The sequence below is a fragment of the Fundulus heteroclitus genome, chromosome 22 (assembly GCF_011125445.2).
Source record: "Fundulus heteroclitus isolate FHET01 chromosome 22, MU-UCD_Fhet_4.1, whole genome shotgun sequence".
NCBI lineage: Eukaryota > Metazoa > Chordata > Actinopteri > Cyprinodontiformes > Fundulidae > Fundulus > Fundulus heteroclitus.
In genome coordinates, this window is record NC_046382.1 from 20,810,017 (window position 1) to 20,829,423 (window position 19,407).

Below are 19,407 nucleotides of genomic sequence, written 5' to 3' on the forward strand. Positions count from 1 at the left end.
GTTACAGATGAAATTTGGGCAACTATGATTGATCATGTGGTAAGAGTTTTTCGACAGGACAGCAGGTATTGCTGCTATACAGTTTATACATCTGTGTCTATTCCTATAGAGGAATTCTTCAGTGCATGGAGATGGAAAGTATATGATCACTGCCCCTATTAGCAGATGCCCTTGCTCAATGTAATGACTGCTGCTGCCCAAGATGTAGATGCAGAGGCACGTCAAGGATGGATCAGGCATGCAAGAAGATTTTTCCCTAGGTGCATTGCAAGGGGAAATAGTGAGTGTGATGTAGATGAGGCCATGTGGCCTATTCATCAGGACAGAATGGACTAGAAAGAACAAACAGCCCTAGTATTTTCTGTTGGAATCTTTCATGTTTTGGAATATTTCATTTGTTTATCTGGAAAAAAAGAATGAAGAATCAATAAAATTTGCATCACAACATATTTGCTTCTGGATCCATTTTTTGCAAAAAGGCAAATTTGACTACAAATGACACTGACACTGACATGTAAGCTGCATACAGTCGGGCACAAGCAGTCGCATAGTCGATTTGGGGTGACCCCATCCCCCTCTGGTCAGTGTTTGATGCGAGTGTTATGTGGGAATGTGTGTACAGCGTCTTTTTTTTTTTAAATCTGTGTGTGGTGAGTGGGGCACAAGGGAGGGATGGTGTGAATGAGTTTTCCTTTTTTTTTTTTTTTTCCAGGTTTGGGTCCGGTCCGCTCCCTCTCCCAAGAACATCTCAAGTCTCCGATAGGTGCGGAGCCCATCCCCCCACGTCCTGCCCTCCTCCGCTGCGCTGGCGGGCGCCTTGGCCCTCTGGCGCATTGACGGTCCTCGGGTTTGGGGCGGGTTCCCGGGTGGGTGCCGGCCCATGCCCGGGGGCGGCTTTGTGGGGCCTGGCCCCCCGGGGGGCGGCCGGGGCCCCTGCCGTGGGGGCGGGGCGCCCCTGGGGCCTCTGGCCCCCAGGGCCCATGGCCAGGACCACTTCAGCGCGGCTGGCTGCCGGCGGAGCCCACGGGCTCGTCCCCATGACTCTTGGGGGCGTCGGCATTGCGGTGGCTGGGGGATTTCCTCGGGGTCGTCTCTCCTCTTTCCTTGGGGGGGGGGGGGGGTTGCAGATGTCCTGTGGTGGCCCCTCTCGGGTGCAATGCTTTGGGGGCCCCTTTGGGAGTCCGGGGTTATGGGTCCCCTGACCCCTGCCTCTGTGCTCAGGGAAGGCGGGTCTTTGGTTCTCCACAACCACTATCGAGCTATTTCCTTCTGTATAATTTTCACCTAAACTAGTGCACTCTCACAAACTCCCACAGGTGCTGGTTCCCAGGTATTAAATGTTAACTTATATACAGAAAGCCTATAATTTATTTATTTATTTTCTTTCACTTTCTTTTTTAAGGTATCACATTACACATGTCATCTTCAATAATAATACATTTAGCAATGGTATCAAGGTGTTACTCGATTGTATCTGTTGCTTTATGTCTGTTGTTTGTGCTGTTCTTTTTGCGTCTCTTTCCAGGTAATGAAGCAGACGGAGAACGTTTTATCATTCTCTTCCTTTTATCTCTTCTTTCACCTCTTTCTTTTTTTTTTTTTCTCTTGTTCTTCCTTTACTCTCCCACTTTCCCATTGTAGTGTCCATATAATTTGAAATTCTCCCTGCAGGAATCACAATAAAGCTATTTACATGCACAAATCAAGCGGAGCATTATGGCGAAAGCTGTTTACTCCACTTGTTAAAGCAAAATCTGTCGAGCTCTATTTGGCATTACCGTAAGACATTAATTCTTATTGCCACATTGCTAGACAGGACAATGGGGGGAAAAAAAAAAGTTTTTCGACTAGAGAACAGGTAATGTTGCTATACGTGTTGCTATACAGTATATACATATACATCTATATCTGTTCCTATAGAGGAATTCTTCAGTACATGGAGATGGAAGGTATATGATCACTGCCCCTATGAGCAGATGCCCTTGCTCAATGCAACGACTGCTGCTGCACATGATATAGATGCAGAGGCATGTCAAGGATGGATCAGGCAAGCAAGAAGATTTTCCCCTAGGTGCATCACAAGGGAAAATATTGAATGTGACGTAGATGAGGCCATGTGGCCTATTCGTCAGGACAGAATGGACTAGAAGGAACAAACAGCCCTAGTATTTTCTGTTGGAATCTTTCATTTTTTGGAATCTATCATTTGTTTACAGTTTTTATTGGTTGCTTTGACCTGTTTGAAGAAACTGGCAACCTCTCAGTTTTCAGCATCATTTGTATTTTGTTGCCCCATGTGTAACGAATGATTGGAAGGATTCAAACATTTGTGTGCAAGTTGTGTTGTTTGAGGGCAAAATTTGCTTTTGGTTCATATTTTAAATGTTTTGGCAGAGTTGGAGCCTTTTGCAAACAAAATGTTTCATTCTGACCATCGGTGGCACTGTTTAGGCCTCTGCGTTAACTGTTTTGAAAAATGTGGGTTTTGAGTTGACTGCTGCATCAAAGCAATCAATAAAAACTGTAATAGACATTTCCAATGGACATCTTATTATATCTTTCACACATATGCTGCACAACCTCTGTAAGTGAACAGGTAAAATAAGTGTTTTAAAATATAAAACAGAAGTACACAGTTGTTACCTTATGTTGCTAATTTTAGTTAGATTGTCAATGAGCATAAAAGTGAGCACTTTTCACTGGTGTGAACAGAACATGCTAATGTTGGGTTTAGGATGTTACAGCTTCAGAGGTAAATGATTGTGGATTTAAAGAAAAAAGCTCAGCACACCTGATGGCAGAAAGATTAACTGTAAAACTGTGAAATGTGTCCAGACAAAAGTTTGATGCAAACTGTAAACACTGCCCAAAAAAAGCACCATCACTGTTTGTTTTACCAAAATAAACCTTCCTACTTTTATTTTGACAACACCACTATGACATAGTATTTAGGTCCCTAAATGCAGCACAAAGCGCTACATAGACATCTATTGTTGATCTGATTAGAAATTGTGCATATATCTACAGCATTTCTCCGTTTTACTTATTTAATTGATTGTATTTCTAAATATTTTTATGTTGTGCTTTTGAATTTTTTTGGGGGAATGTGTGGCTGAAGGGTTTTACATGCTATAGGTTTAATAAAGCTTGATGTACTTTCTCATAATATTGTGTAAATATTATCCAGCATCTGTTTTTTCATGCCTGCTCTTTTTAGGTACAAAACACATCAAACTAAGGGTGTACTGAACTGAGCTATATAAGAAGCCACCATCACTTGCTTTTGGTTATCTGTTGTCTGAAGCCTAAAGTGTACGTTTCTGAAATGTACTCCACTACACTTCTCTTTTAGAGAAAGAAAAGTGTAAGTGTTCCACTTAGTGCTCCCCCTAGAGGCCTGGAGCACTTCCGTTGAGGATTATTTATGCAGCGCGTTTTGTAGTTGCATTTGCTTTTGTGGTTTGTGTGCTTTTCTGTTTGCATCGCGTTTATGTATTTGGTTGTGTTGTGTGATTATGCAGCGCGTTTGCTGAATGCCGCACACGTGTTGTCAAATTGATGAAGTTGTTTTTTAATTTGCTCATCTTTTGCCTATTTGCAGGTGTTTTCTGAAGTTGCAGGGCGTTTTCTGAAGTTGCAGGGCGTTTGCACCTGTCGGCCACCGTAGAAGAATGCCCCTTGTCCCATGCGGGGACAAATTCTTCCACTACAGCGAAATGATTATGATGAATGTAAAGTATTCTAACTTCTCTGGAGCTTTAACAAAAAGGGAAATACAGTCTAGAGAATTTAAGAGATTTTAAGTTTCCTTCTGTCACACAGTGAAGAGTGCGGGATTTACATTAATCACAGATTCATTACAAATATCACATGTTCTTAGATATATATGTAGAGGAAAGCAGTGCTTCATCCATGTATCCTAGTTTCTGGGAATTTCCTGGTTTGGAAAGCCCAACTCCTGAATGGTGGGGGAGGAGCATTGGTATAAAAACCACAACATGTGGCTCGGAAGCTCAGTGCAAACGCTCTTCTTGTCTCCAGCATGGCACTTAATCTTCAGGCTGTCTGTCAGCTGGCTTTCCTGAGCCTCTGCTGCTTGCTCACTGCAGGTAAGAATCTATTTATTGTCCGAGGCTTACACTCAGGCAAAGTACGACATTTGGTTTTCTCCTGCAAAGGCACTGGCCGAGTGTGGACGTTAATCTTGTTTTTGTGTCTGTGCAGTGAGGGAGGCTGACGGCCCGTATGTCCCGGGAAGATGTTTGTGTCCAGATACGATAAGAAGTGTCAGGGGGCAACTATCAGACCTTAAAATCTACCACAAAAGTGCCACCTGTAGCAACGTCACAGTCAGGTGAGTACCAGCCGCTGCAGCCGCTCGTATATCACGGACCATTAGATGGATCAAAACAAACGAGTTGTACTAAAGGTGTTTTATTTGTGCTTTTTCATAGTGACGCTGAAGAGGAACAACTCAAACGTGTGCCTGAATCCAGCTGCTGCGATGCTGGAATAGGTGAGAAGCTCAACCAAAAACACTTGTTCCCAGCATTCCCAATAGTAATAGCTGAAAATTGTAATTCTTGAAGGGTTTATTAATGCATCATAATGAAAGGCAGCTCTTCTTCTTCTAAGAGAAAGTGCGAGAAATGCACTTTTCCCCCTTAAACATCCCAATGTATTATTTTCTAGATTCTGCAAAAGGCAGCACCTTGAAAAAAGGCAGCAAGGCTTCAGTGATCTGAATACCCGTGTTTGTCTTTCTCTTAATGGGTTGTACTGAAACGTAATTTCCCACAAGGGGGACAATAAAGCAATTTAATAATTACAGTAAGGGAACGGTGTAATGCTTCAGCTTTGAGGTAAATTGAAACTAAACTGACTCTAGGTAGGACCCACCTGTCTCCCAGTTACCTTAAATATCTCCTAAAGGTATTTTATTACTGCCAGAACGTTTTTTAGAGAGACAGAATGCCCGGTTTAGCACTTAGTTGACCTTTTCTACAGCTCATTAGTATTGATAACGCCTACATGTTCATCTCCCCACTCAATCCTGTGATTTTAATTCTGATATTTTTTTTACTACTGAACATAACAGCTGACAGTTATCAACTGCAAATAGATGAAGTTTGCGTTTGCACATTAACCCATCTCTAAAACTTGATCTGTGAAATAAGTGGTTTAATTTGCTTTTCAGAGCTCAGAAGTTGGGCCGCGATGTGAAGGTTTGTCTGCGGAGGAGGAGACGGAGAGGTGGTCAAAGTCAGAGGCTCCAGCAGAAGGCAAGGAGGCACACCAGAAGAGGATCGTCCTCAAGATCGAACTAAACCTGCAGCCTCATAAGCAGCATAAAGCTACTGTGTGGAGACAAGTGTGTATGGACTCATTGTTGCTGCACTGTGGACTCTGTTGGAAGCTTCAGTTCAGGAGTGCACGTTCAAAACCTTTTCTATCTATAAGACTAAAGGTCATCATGCTCCCTTTTGTATTTATCAGAGCTATAAATCTGTATTAGCTAGCTGCAGGGGGCTACATGGACGGATTTCAATTCTAAAAACAAAGCCCTGGAGGCTTGGCATAATAGGTGACAGGTTTTGCTTTTAAGCATAGTAAAATAGTCAGTGAACTGTTTATGTGTAGCTCTGTACAAGCTGCTGGAAAGACTTGTGTATTTATTTTTTATATATGAAAGTTTTTGATGATGTTTTGTTAATAAATGTAAAAGAACAGATCTGTGACTGTGTATTTTTAGGCTCAAGCCTTTGATAGTTCATCATAATTAAAGGAAGGGGAGGATAAGTCCTTCCTTTGCAGGACATGCAAGGTCAGCCTCTGCTTTAGTTAAAATGCTGCAGGATGTGAGTCAGCAGCAGGAAAGAAAAACAAACTAATCTCTCTCAAAATGTTTGCACATATAATTTGTTTTTAAGCTATAGAAAAAAGGAACCATGTGTTGTTTATAATGCCAGTTCACAGTAACGTTCGAGTAAAAAAAAAAAAAAAAAAGGCAGGATCATCTGAAGATGTGAAGCAAGAGTGTTACAACATAGATCATAAAGTACCCTAATATTGATGCGCAAAAGGCATTCCTGTTTGAACCACGGAATATCATGTTTGCTCATAAATTTGCTGCCTGAGAGCACTTGTGAAATATTTGTAAAGGTACACCCAATTATAACCGCACAAGCAAAGAGCCTGTGCAGTTAACGCTGTTATCCTTGCACCCAATCTTCAATAAGCAAAGCATGCTCCAACTTGCACTCCTCCAATCCCAGAAAAAAAAAAAATCCTAACGGCTTACATATAAACTCTTGTGAAAACATCGTGTGATCAGTTTCCCAGAAAACTGTTCATAGCACGAGGGAGTGAAATGAAAAGTAAAAGTATTTTTTTTACAACAAGGTAGACTTTGTTACAGGTTGGGTCACACAAGGGATTTCCCATAAATGCTCTGGCATCATTTAGGACATGGACTGAAAGTCAAATTTAGGCTGTGTCAATATTAGTCTACGATGTGGCCAGATTAAGTATTAACCTGTGATAATGGTAAGGATAACTGCCATAATAACGGAGAGCAAGACAAAGAAAAATAAATCTTCCCTTGTGTTCTATTTTTATGAGTGTTTTATCACTCATACAATGTCTGCTATTGTATGTCTTGCTTTTATTTTATTTTATTTTTTATTTTTATCGTGGTATGCACAGCACTTTAGCAAAAACTATTTTTAAACGTGCCTCATAAATACATTGGATTTGGATTCTGCATTTGTATTTGGTACAGAGTTATGTAAACATCACCTTGACTCGTTCAAACATTCTTCTTGTCATGATACAAGTTTTCCCCCAAAAGGTATTTGGCTTGTCCACGAGAGCAGCTGCAAATTTCCTTTCTGCTTGAAGCTGTTGGTTTTGGAACAGACACATTATTCTTGAGAAGCATCTTCTTAATCTGATGAAAAGCAAAACTCTCTTCCTGTTGAGTGTTGCTCTGTGGGCGGTTCTAGACAGGGGCCAGCAGGGGCCAGTGCCCTGTAGAACTGGGGGAGGGGATGTTGGTGAACGCGATCGGGCCCCTTATGGTCTGTCATGCAAATTACTTGGAATAACTAGCGGCTTTCCTGGCTTTAAAAGATTTTGTGCCTTTGCTCCAGAGCTGTCATATCCTAGGCAGAACAGACAATACAACCATGGTGGCACATATAAACCGACAAGGGGGCACCTGTGAGCTGCACACACTGACTCAGCCTAATAATGTGGAGCAGTGCAAACCTGTTGCCATTACGCATCCTTCGTGCACTGAGCAATGGGTTTTAACTGGTCTCCTGGAGGATACAACTCTATGAGGAATGGAGACTCAACCCCGCAGTGTTCCACCAGATTTGGGAGAAGTTTGGTTGACGATCTCTTCTCTTCGCGTGAAAACGCACAGTGTCTGTTGTACTTATTGATGGGGGACAGGGTGAGCATTTGACTGTGGATGCTTGGCCGCATCCATGGAGGTCGCTGTGTTATGTTTCCCAGCCTGATAACATCGGTACTAAACAGGGTGAGGGAACAGCAGTAGTCAGTGACCTTTATGGCGCCATATTGACCCAGCATGCCGTGGACGGCGGAGCTCAAGAGTCTCCTTTGCACACAACGGAGGCTCATCTGAAAGGAGGTGTTCATTTCCTAAAGGGTTATACTTCCAACAGGACCTTTTTGAATCTTGGAAAAGCCTTTCCACCATCAGAGTGTATTTGGCTGCTTTTTCAGCATGTGGGTTTTGAAAATGTATCGATGGGACAGCATCCTCCAATTAGAAGGTTTATGAAGAGGCTCGTCACCCTTTTCCCATTGTGGGATTTACCTGTAGTCCTGGAAGCCCTCTCAAGACTCCCTTTCGAGCCTCTTGGGTGTGCAGACTTAAGAATCCCTGAAAATGATTCTTCTGCTGGCCCTAACATCAGCCAAGGAGATTGATGAGTTGCAGGCTCTGTCTGTGCATGGTTCATGCTTGCAGTTTTCTCCAGATGGCAGGCATGGTGGTAATACACCCTAATTCTGTTTTTGTGCTTAAGTTTAGTGAGTCACCCTAGAGATGCTCTACATTGGAACGTTTAGGTGGACAGGACTAAGGTTCTCTGGAGAGGTTGCCAGCTTTTGTTGTTCTGGGCTCCAGGCCATAAGGGGAAGCCTCTCCACAGCCAGTGGCTATCACGCTGGATTGTATGTATGCCAAGGGCCGCAGCTTCCATAGCAACTTAGAGCACATTCCACCAGGGGTATGTTGACCTCTTGGGTCCTCTTAAAAAATGTTTCTGTTGGAGACATCTGTGCAGCTGCTAATTGGGGATCCCTGCATGCTTTCATTAGATTCTACTGCCTGGATGTGAGTGAGCCATCGTTGGTGCACTCAGTCCTTCCTGTTGTTATGCTTCGGAGCATGCAATCTGGGAGTTGGCTTTATCTCTCATAGTGAGATACTGAGAGAGGTTTAAAAGAGAACTTTTGATTATCAGAACAACCTCGGTTCTCTGAGTGAGATATCTCACCACACTGCCCTGCTTGCATGGTGACATGGAAGAAACACACGTGACAAAGCCAAGTGGAGGGTAGAGGCGCTTGTAAAGGGGGACAGCACTCCCGTGCCAAGCACAGATTGGTCTGTCACTGAAAGATGTGGTGCTGTTGGGGCTTCCATGATTGGTTACTCCTAAAGGCACTTCCCATAGTGAGATACCTCACTCAGTTTTCAGGGAACCGGAGTTACCCAGGTAACCCAAAGCCTTACTGCACAATTATCAAGAGGCACTCCCTTATCAAATATCAGCAGCGATACCACAGAAAAAAAAGAAAAGTTAGCAACTGAAAAACCAAATGAAATCAAACAATATAGTGTTCGAATTTAAAAGGTTTGTGTGTCTGAAGATCTGTATACCAATGAGAGGATCATTGTGTTTCTATTCTGGTCTAAAGTCACACAAAATCTTAGGGCTGAGTCCAGGTTTGTTTGCCAACAAGCCTCTGAACAACCTTTAGCAACACACAGCATTTAGCACAACCCTCTCACAGCCAAAGTTAAAGTTCACGGCCTTACAGAACTAAAGAAGTTTGCTGGTGACCTGCAGCTGAAGAGGACATTAGGATCATTTTTTATGAAATGCACTCTGTTCAAAACAGGAGAGAACATGCAACCAATCAGGCCTTCAAAAATATTGACAAGGACAAAGTTCCAACTGAAGAACTTGCTCCCACATGCAAGAACTGTTAAAAGAAAGCTGCTGTTGCACAGCAGCAACAAAGGAAACAGAAACACAATAGCATGTGGTATTGAACATGTTAACAGAAATGTAAGAAATACTTTTGCAAAGAGAACTTCAAAATGTCTTCTGTATGGAGAAACTAGTCGCATGTGTTTTTCATGTTTGCTTTTCATCTATTCTTCCTCAAACTGTTTTTAAATGTTTAAGGTTCTGAGGGTCCTTTCTATGTACTACGACTCTCACATCTGTCCACAGACTTCAAATTGGGCCATTGTAATGTTAAACTTTTATTCTATGAAACAACATAAATTTCCTTGGCTGTGTGTTTTGGGCTATTTTCTTTCTGGGAAAACATTCTATCTTTGAATTGTTTTCAATAACTAAAGCTGCACAATTTCTCACCAATTAATCTGTCTTGCCTCATCACTATACACAATATGGGTACCATGAAGAGCATTTTAGACTGCAACAAATGTAAGCTAATTAGTTATATACTAGGAAATCAGGTTCTCTATGGCTGCTCTATATTTAGTGACACTTGTTTATATCCAGCAGAAAATGTTTTAGAATGCTCACTCTCCATGGTTCAATATGGTAAATCAAGCTAGCTGCTGCTTTGCCCCAATCTCGAGCACAGCCCCCACCCCCCTCCCCACTTATCTCTGCCCACTTTCATGGAATTTTTCAAATTTGTCTGAGTTATAATTTAAAGCAGCACGGTGTAACTTTCAGCCACTAAGGGACTCTAGACCTGTAATTTCCAGGTTTAGCACTGCTGAAGGCCACTGACAACAAAATTAAACAGTCTCTCTCCGTGTTCTGGAATCTGATAGCAGACCACTCTGTATCAGCAGACGGAGCTACTTATAAAGACAAGGCCACATTCACCCCTCTAGATTATACTCAGAGTCTCCCGTTTAAAGGGAGACGGCAGCAGTGCCTCAAGAAACCTTTTTTATACGGGTGGCCAGATGGAGCCACTTAAACTCTTGGGGTGGCACACTGAAACTAAAAGCTATAAATTCAGGATTTTATTCTAGTGTTCTAGTAAAGCTGCCTGTAGAAAACAGGCAGCTTTATCAGAAAGACTTAATTAAATGCCTACTTTTGGTTTATTGTTTGATTTTTAATGTTACTAATGATCTAATGTTGAACAACAATTTTTCTTTTTCTGTAATTATATAAGTAGATACTGGCAGATACAAATAAAAGTACCATAGAAGATCAAGAAGAGCGGCTGCCTTGCTGGCTGTACATGATGTGATGAAATGCTAAACTGACTCTACTATAATTTACACTGGCTAGTGGGGTGGCCAGGACATGGCATGGGGGGGCCATGGCCACCCTTGGCCACCCCCTGGTGGCGCCACTGGGAGAAGAGAGGACGAGGCAGAGCTAGGGGTAGAGGGAGGAGGAGCTCCAGGAGCAGTGAAGGAGAAGGACGGGGCAGACAACTGGCTCAAGTTGTTTAGAAGTTTAGAAATGCAGCTTTTTACAATACGTAAAAATTAAGAAACCTTTATTTTTACGTATTGTCCCGCTCTGTTTTGGTAACAGGAAACCTTTAAAAGGCCATCAGTTAATATTAACCCCATGCAATGGCAGCGGGACGGAAGTGCAGGGGGGGGGGGGGGGGGGGGTCTTAAGACCCCTCAGAAAACAGCTGTGAGGTGGAGGCTTACTCTAATAAGCATCAGCAGGATTCTCTGACGAACAGAGAGTAGAGGGACTTAATTTCACCTGATATACAGGTAGAGTTAAAGCTCTGGCTATGATAGAGAACAAAAGGAACCCTCTCTGGGAGCTTCTAGCTGGATTTGGATTTGGATATGGATCCTTCATATCTATATCACCATTATTTGGTGCGTCAAATTTCTTTGGACCCCCCAATAAAAATTTCAGACCCCCCCCCCCCCTCCCCCCAAATTATAATCCTCTTGTGCCGCCACTGACTTTGCTGATACTGATTGAGATGTGAAAATTATAAGGTTGTTTATTCAGTGGAAATCAAAGCATTTATTCCTGAAGTAGCTAAAAAGTTCATTTAGATCACCAGCTTACTTTCTATTCCTGCAGCCAGTCCAATTCTCTGCTGACAGAAAAAAGTTTTGTACAATAAACTGGGAAAATTTGACACATCTACACATTAAGCTCAGTAGTGGGCCTCCCTCTTCCCAAACCACATTTTCTGCATCGATTCAATACATAAAGCAATTGATCATACATGTACCATTAACTGATTCCTTTATTTCATGTGTAATATGTAATATTATATAAACTAATTAAACACAGATACAGTTTTACTCAAAATAAAACACAGACTCTGATTTTTTTATATAGTATTAGCAACTGAAATATTAATACTGATAAAAAGACAAACGATGATGTCCAGTATGATGTTCTATGTTTTATTTTTCACTCTGGTAAAGAGGTTTTCTGTGGTTTGTTTCCACTTAGTTTGAGCTTCTTGTTTGATACTTCTTGAATCATTAAAAGCAGTTAGTTAGCAGTCAGTAGCATGCATTTCACAATTTTTACCCATTATATTCAGGGATCAGTAAATCCTTCATATCTATATCAACATTATTTGGTGTGTCAAATTTCTTTGGACCCCCCAATAAAAACTCCAGCTTGTTCCCTGTCTTTCTATGTATTTTTTTCACACCATTCTCTTTATGTGTTTAAGACATATGTATTATTCCCCATATCGTTCCAATTATATACCTTTAACTTAATTAGTGTACTGATCTCATATGATTCCTTTGTATGTGTGGAAGACATGGGCTGTCACCAACAGTTGGTGTTATCAAATAAGCAATTTTCTATATATGCAACCTCTTGGTATTACAATTATTTTAATGCTTGACTATACAAATATCTGTAGTATTACATATAAATATATGTGAGTATAAAATATTTGGTGTATATGTTTAAAATTGTATTCCTTATGTAAAGCCATGGTAGACACATTTTGCACTATCAAAACTTTTAATATTGCATTTCTAAATGTCAGTCTATAGTTGGGGAAAAAAACTGTTGTGAAAGTTTCAACACTGTGAAGCTGATGATATGGTGTCCTCTAGTGTTTACAGAATAAATTACACGTTTTGGTCACAGACGATCCACTAGGCAGAGCTCCATAAAGGGATTCCAATCTGGTCTCAAACTGGAAAAGACACAGCCAGTAGAAACAAACAACCTACCACTATCCTCTTTGAATAATAAGGCCACAGACCTTTACTGATACAAAGTCATTACATTTCTATGTAGTATTAGGTCACAAGATGATGTTCTGGTAATGTATTGATGTCTACTTTCCTTGATATAAATTGTAATATAGAATATTTGCCATATTTTTCGGCGGGGCCTTTAAAACCTCCCTCACAATAAATGACAGCAGTGATTCTGAAGAAAAATGTATGAGTCAGAAAAAGATTGGTTAGTTAAGAGGAAAAACAGAAGAAAAACTGCTTGCATTGGCAGCTCCCTCCAAAATCAGGAAACAGACAATACTGTCTGGGTCTGGGAAGTGATGTGTAGAAAGCAGGGTGCTAATTCAGCTGGCCCTAAGAGTATGAAAGAAGAAAAAGAAAAACGAAAGCCAAGAGTTGTATAGATAGCTGCCACTTGGCTGCTTTTCTTATTATCAAAACAAAATGCATCTTGGGCATGTTGTGTAATCTCCATAAAAATCACAGCTGTGTTTGTAACTGAGGTCTTAGCAGCACCTCTAAAGGACTTCTGCCCCTTTCAACCAGCAGCAGAACTGAGAGAAGGCATGCATAAAAAGATGTCCAGTCTATTACTCATACATATTTATACACAGTAAGAGATGCATACATTTTCCATAACTTAAAGATTTCCAGTATTCCACCATTATAATAAATTATTTAACCTTCACGTGTCTGCACAGAAGATGGACTTATCTTGAGACATAGTACTTTACAAAAGCAGTCATACACCTTGAAAATTGTCACTTTTTTTTTTTTACTTTACAAGCAATAACGTCAATTAATTCTAATGGGGTTTTATAATAGATATAGGGTTTTGCGATAGACCAATGCAAAATAGTGCATTATTGTTAATCACAAGGACAAGAAGGCATTTTCCTTAAATAAAAAAATAAAAATATGATTGTATTCAGCGGCCTCTATTCCGGTTCAGCAGACTTTATTCTGGTCTTACTCAGTCTCCTGATTATCAAGTATTGAATAATAATTGAACTTTATTGATCTCACAATGGAGAAATTCACTTACGCATCTTATTCCATCCCCTTGGGGAGCAGTAGGCTGCCACTGTGTGGCGCCTGGGGAGCAATTGGGGGTTAAGGGTCTTGCTCAGGGAGCCAGAATGGCAGCTTGCGGGAGTTGAACTCAGAACCTCTCGGACGGAAGCACTGTGCTCTAACCACTAGGCCACCACTCCCCTTACACATTTGTAGTGTCCACAAATGTGTAATGTAATCTCAGATTAACCAATTATCTCCAGCAAACACCAAATGTTTGATCATTCATTTAATCTCAGTGTAAAGCTGATTTGTGATGTCCCCAGAGTTTTGTTAGAGAACCTTAGTGAACAAACTAACACTGCACATCACCCTTAACACACCATTCCTGCGATGAAACGTGGTGGTGGCAGCATCATGCTGTGGGAAGGCTTTTCCTTAACATTTACAGGGAAGCTGGACAAAGTTGATGGGAAGAAGCTGGAGGTAAATACAGATCAACCTTGAAAGAAAGCCTTCCAGCAGGACAACTAATATTACCAAACAGATATTTTAGTGCTTCTTAAACTTTTCATAATATATACTACCTCAGTAAATAACTGGAGATTATCAGTTGTGTTTTTCTCTGAGATAAAATAGAATAAAAAAAAACGCCATGCGTTAAAACATGGAAATAGATGTAGTAATAAACATTTCCAATGGACATCTTATTATATCTTTCACACATTTGCTGCCCAACCTCTGTAAGTGAACAGGTAAACTAAGTGTTTGAAAATATAAAACAGAAGTACACAGTTGTAACCATATATTGCTAATTTTAGTTAGATTGTCAATGAGCATAAAAGCGAGCACTTTTCACTGGTGTGAACAGAACATGCTAATGTTGGGTTTAGGATGTTACAGCTTCATAGGTAAATGATTGTGGGTTTAAAGAAAAAAGCTCAGCACACCTGATGGCAGAAAGATTAACTGTAAAACTGTGAAATGTGTCCAGACTTATAAGTTTGACGGGACAATCTTGATTCCAGACAAAAGTTTGATGCAAACTGTAAACACTGCCAAAAAAAGCACAATCACTGTTTGTTTTACCCAAATAAACCTTCCTACTTTTATTTTGACAACACCACTATGACAAAGTATTTAGGTCCCTAAATGCAGCACAAAGCGCTACATAGACATCTATTGTTGATCTGATTAGAAATTGTGCATTTATCTACAACATTTCTCCATTTTACTTATCTAATTGATTGTATTTCTAAATATTTTTATGTAGTGCTTTTGAATTTTTTTTGGGAATGTGTGGCTAAAGGGTTTTACATGCTGTAGGTTTAATAAAGCTTGATGTACTTTCTCTTAATATTGTGTGAATATTATCCAGCATCTGTTTTTCATGCCTGCTCTTTTTAGGTACAAAACACATCAAACCAAGGGTGTACTGAACTGAGCAATACAAGAAGCCACCATCACTTGCTTTTGGTTATCTGTTGTCTGAAGCCTAAAGTGTACGTTTCTGAAATGTTCTCCACTACACTTCTCTTTTAGGTAGTTTCCATTTGAGTCAAAGACAAAATTACTCAAACGACTCATCAGCTTGTGCTTATTAGTTATTTTTAATTGTCCTAAAAATGGTTGATACTTGCGTTTCCAATAAGTAAAACTAATACCAGCTGATGGCACTTTAAACCACAGTTTTCTGGGTTTACATCAAATAAGACACGTGTCAGAAAGAGTCCAGTTAAAGGACGCAGTCTGAGATTCTGTGGCAGGACTTCAAAGTTCAAAACGCTTATGTTGTGTGGACACACAGCCTAAATGACAAAATACCTTCACGGATACACCTAATCTCATCTCTGTGTGGACGGGGCCATACACAACCTAAAGTTCATACAGATACAGAATACAGATACAGAGATACAGAGCCATGTTTCCATGGAAAGCCTTACTTTAAAACATTATAGAGATGAATCAGAATAATGAATTTTGAAGAGTTTTGAGAAAATATCTTTAACAAAAACACCTATACTGAAGTATTCTATCAATCCTTTAATGTTTAATTTTGATTATGTATGCTTCATAAATATCAACAAATATGTATATGTACTGTATGCATGTAAAAATACAAACTTAATATGAACTTTTATTGATTAGATCAATGTCGAATGATTAAGGAAAACTTGATTGTGATCATATGCAGGGACATAGCATTAAGCATTTTTCATTTTACAACTGTGGGCAATCAATATATACTTTTAGTCCTAATATTTTGAGATGTCCAATCTTCTGTTATTTTTTTTGTCACTCCACTGCTTATTTTTGTGAGACTGCCTGCAAAGGGTCCGGAAATTAGCTTTGGCCATAATCTGACATATTTACATTGTGTCCATTACCATGCACTGTCCCTTTTCCGAATAAATACAAATGTGTAAACTTTTAACAGAAACAAAAGAGTCTTTCGTATTTCTATTTTGGTTTTGATCTATTACCTTTGCTTCAGTTTGTTTTTATCTGTGTTTTTGTCGTACATTTTTGTTGTTTGTGTTGAATGTAGGGACCCCAGGAAGAGTAAGCTGCAGTTCCCTGCAGCTAATGGGGATTCCAGCAAAAGAAAGAAAGTGATGCCCAGCTCTGCATAAAACGCCTCTTCGCTCTCTGCCAGCTATTACCGGTGTGTGCGCTCTCCCGGTGGACAAAGAACCCTCGTCGCAGCGCGTAATTGCTTTCATCATCTCGAGATTCGCATCCAATTATCACACCTACACCGGGCAGCTGCGCCCGACGACATTAAAACGTACCAAAAAGCTCCAGATCTCATACAAAAAGAAAACTGCGCAAAATGTAGAATTTGAGCCACATGGCTCAACCAAACTCTACATTATAGGACAGACGCGCAGGAGATGAGATGCACCTTCAGGTTGCTTGGTGTGCTCCGTTTTATATTCTTCCAGCTATCGCTGCAAAATGAACATGCGAAAGTTATAATAAAGCCACTCCCTACTGTATTAATAACTCCAGTTCAAAAAGCGGAATTTCACCGCAATCCAACTTCTGAAAATTAAAGCATTCGGATGTAGCCTGTTTATTGTTTTATACGCTCAGTAAACTTCCCCGCCTCTTTGTTTGGATATACAAGCCCCTCCTGTAGTAAAAAAAAGGATGATATCGTCTCCTACCATAACAGAGAGCGACCCCGTCCTCTTCCGTGCGTCTGCCAGCGATGTATTTCTCCTTATCGTTACAAGCGTTCATGCCTTTTTGCCACAGCGGTATTCGGAGGACGGGGATCAGACGGACACAGCACAGAGCCAATAGCAGCAAGCGTCGCCACTCATCAGCCAATCGGAGTTCAGTGTGGGCGGGATCTTCTTCACGGTCCTTTAACTCTGAAAACGGTGCAGCTAGAAGCCGAGCAGCTTCAGACTAGTGTCTACGTTGTTTCTCAAAAGTTTGTGCGAGTTTGTACTCCGTTAAAAACTGAGGCGTACTCCAGTGATGCTTTTGTCATATTTAAATATTTAATGTTTCAATGCAGATTTTAGGCCCTCCATTGTATTTCCAAGCATTGCATAACTGTTAACTGTAGGTGACATTGTCTTATAGTCTGAAGAACATTCCAAACAAGTGAATCTCAATTAATTTTATCATCACTGAAAGGTTTATATAGTTATTTATTTCAAAAAGGGAAACTCGCATATTATGAAGACTCAGTAAACACAGATACATATTTATTACAATTATTTATTTACGTTAATTCAGATGAACATAGCTTACAGCTCATGAAACCCATATTTCATTCTCCCTCCTGAAAATAAAATAAAAATAGGGTGAATATGTTTTTATGCAGAAATGTTATGTCTCACACAATCGTGAAGTCAGCTGTTGATCTAACAAGTGTCTAGACAGTCACTGAGAACCTTCACAAACAGCATAAGCCACAAAAGGTAAAAAAAGCTGGCTGCTTACCGAGTGGTGCATCCAGACATACTAATGGAAAGTTAAGTGGAAGGAAAACACCTTACAATAAGATGTTTAAACAACAGGGATAAGTGTAGGCCATATGAGGAATGTAGAGTACGGCCCATTCAAGAGTTGGGGGGTTGTTCACATGGCGTGGACTGCAGCTCACATCAGTGCTTTCAGAGCCACCAAACATAGATTTATCCATGACAAGACCTACAAGTGTCACATTTCCTGGCGACAAACCAGAGAAAATACCAGGAGTGGCTTAGTGGGCTAAGGACAAACATGACAGAACTGTTGCTCAGTGGTCAAGAATCGTCTTTTTTTTTAAGGAAGTCCAATTTGCTTTGCGTTTGGAAATCAATGTCCCAGAGTCTGGAGGAGTGGAGAAGCTCAGAATTCGGGTTGCTAGAGGTTCGGCAATAAGTTTTCACACCCAGTGTCAATTATGGGAACCATGCTATGAGCTATAATGCTTGTTGCAAGTTTAAAATGTGTTACCGTGTCTGTGCAATAACTATCCATGTTATACAAGTTTCACCTTCTGAGTTGAAAATGGAATAAATTAACTTTTCAATTGTATTCTAAATTATTAAAAAGAACATGCATATATGGAGGTATCTACTTCCCATTTGTACCAGATCACAGATTTCTGTTATACTTTATGAAAATCCTCATACTAAACCTATTTTACATGATCAGAAAAGCTACAGCAACTGCATTAAGAAAAATCTCTTTCAACATATACGTAGAAGATCCCGTGCATATTTATTTATTCAGTCTCACTCTTGCAGAGCTGAAAAGGAAGAAGTCTCTGCAGCCTGGGAAGATTTATTTCACCCATCCTGTTTTCGAGTCTGGATCTGCAGCCTCGGGAACTTTGTCAGGGTGGAAACAAGAACCAAAGGAAGTCTCTCTAACCCTGTGTCTGAATGGGAGCTGTGATTTACCTCACACAGAGGAAGTGAGCCGCTCCAACAGCTGACCAACTTCCCTCTCAGAGGGCAACTCAGTGAAAAAATAAAAACTGAGGGAAAGATGGTGGAGCGCTTATGAAAGTAGGAGGGATGCAGGCTGATTATTATGGGGTCACTCTGCCGCTAATTTAGCAGAAACCCTTGTGAGGGTAATAACTCAACTCAGGATATGGGCCAGTGAGTGAATTGAGCTTGTTCCGGACAAAGACTCGCTGTCTTTTTCCACAAAGCGCCAAAACATCTCATCTCGCCTGACTTGATTCCCATGTTAATACACAAAGCAATCAAACAAAGCGGTGAAGGGATGTGGCTGCAGGGGATGTGATTTGCTTCAGTTGTTTAAGCTTTGGGATGTTTCTGTGTGTTTTTTCACGTGTTTGACACCCAACCCACTGGATGTGCGAAGAGCTTTTTGATGTATTGATTCTCTCTGCAGACAGATTGCTTTTTTTTTTTTTTTCAGGCTTACACGTTACATACCTGCAGCTAAACGAACAAAGGACCAAGAGGTACGAGGTGCATTCTTTGACAGAACAGCGGCATTGATTTGTAACCTGAACAAAAGGGGGGCGTGCATCTTTCATACCCTGATAAAACCATTTTTTTTCTTTTACATATTACAAATATGCTAATTTCATGACTTATTAGGGTTCGTTATGATCCCTAGACCACAATAACCACCACCACCATAGCATGGGCTGCTGTTAATCCACACTGTGGTGAGACACAGGCCTGTGGAGGTGGTTGTGCGGGCAATCTTACATTTCTCTAATCACCATGATAACATGGGCTCCCCTCCCAGAGCTCCGTCTCCATGGTCACCGCTCACACATGACAAGCACACAATGAGGAGGCTTGAATGTGACTAACACATGCATCCGCAGTTGTCTGCTCCCTCTTTTACACACTTCCTCTTATTTATTTCCTCCCCCCCCCCCTCTCTGAATGAACATATCAGCTGATCTAATTTATGGTCTTATGAATAATGCATGCGTCGGTAAC

The 19,407-nt window shown here is 40.7% G+C and overlaps 1 protein-coding gene across 1 annotated transcript in view; it reads right to left on the reverse strand.

The window, feature by feature from the left end:
• Positions 1-16,750, reverse strand: part of rassf4a (Ras association domain family member 4a) — a 55,812-nt gene extending 39,062 nt beyond the window's left edge. The window contains exon 1 of the mRNA XM_012880621.3: positions 16,642-16,750. Coding sequence (XP_012736075.2) covers positions 16,642-16,717 — 76 coding nt within the window. The 5' untranslated portion in view covers positions 16,718-16,750. The remainder of the gene's footprint in view (positions 1-16,641) is intronic.
• Positions 16,751-19,407: the final 2,657 nt, after the last annotated feature.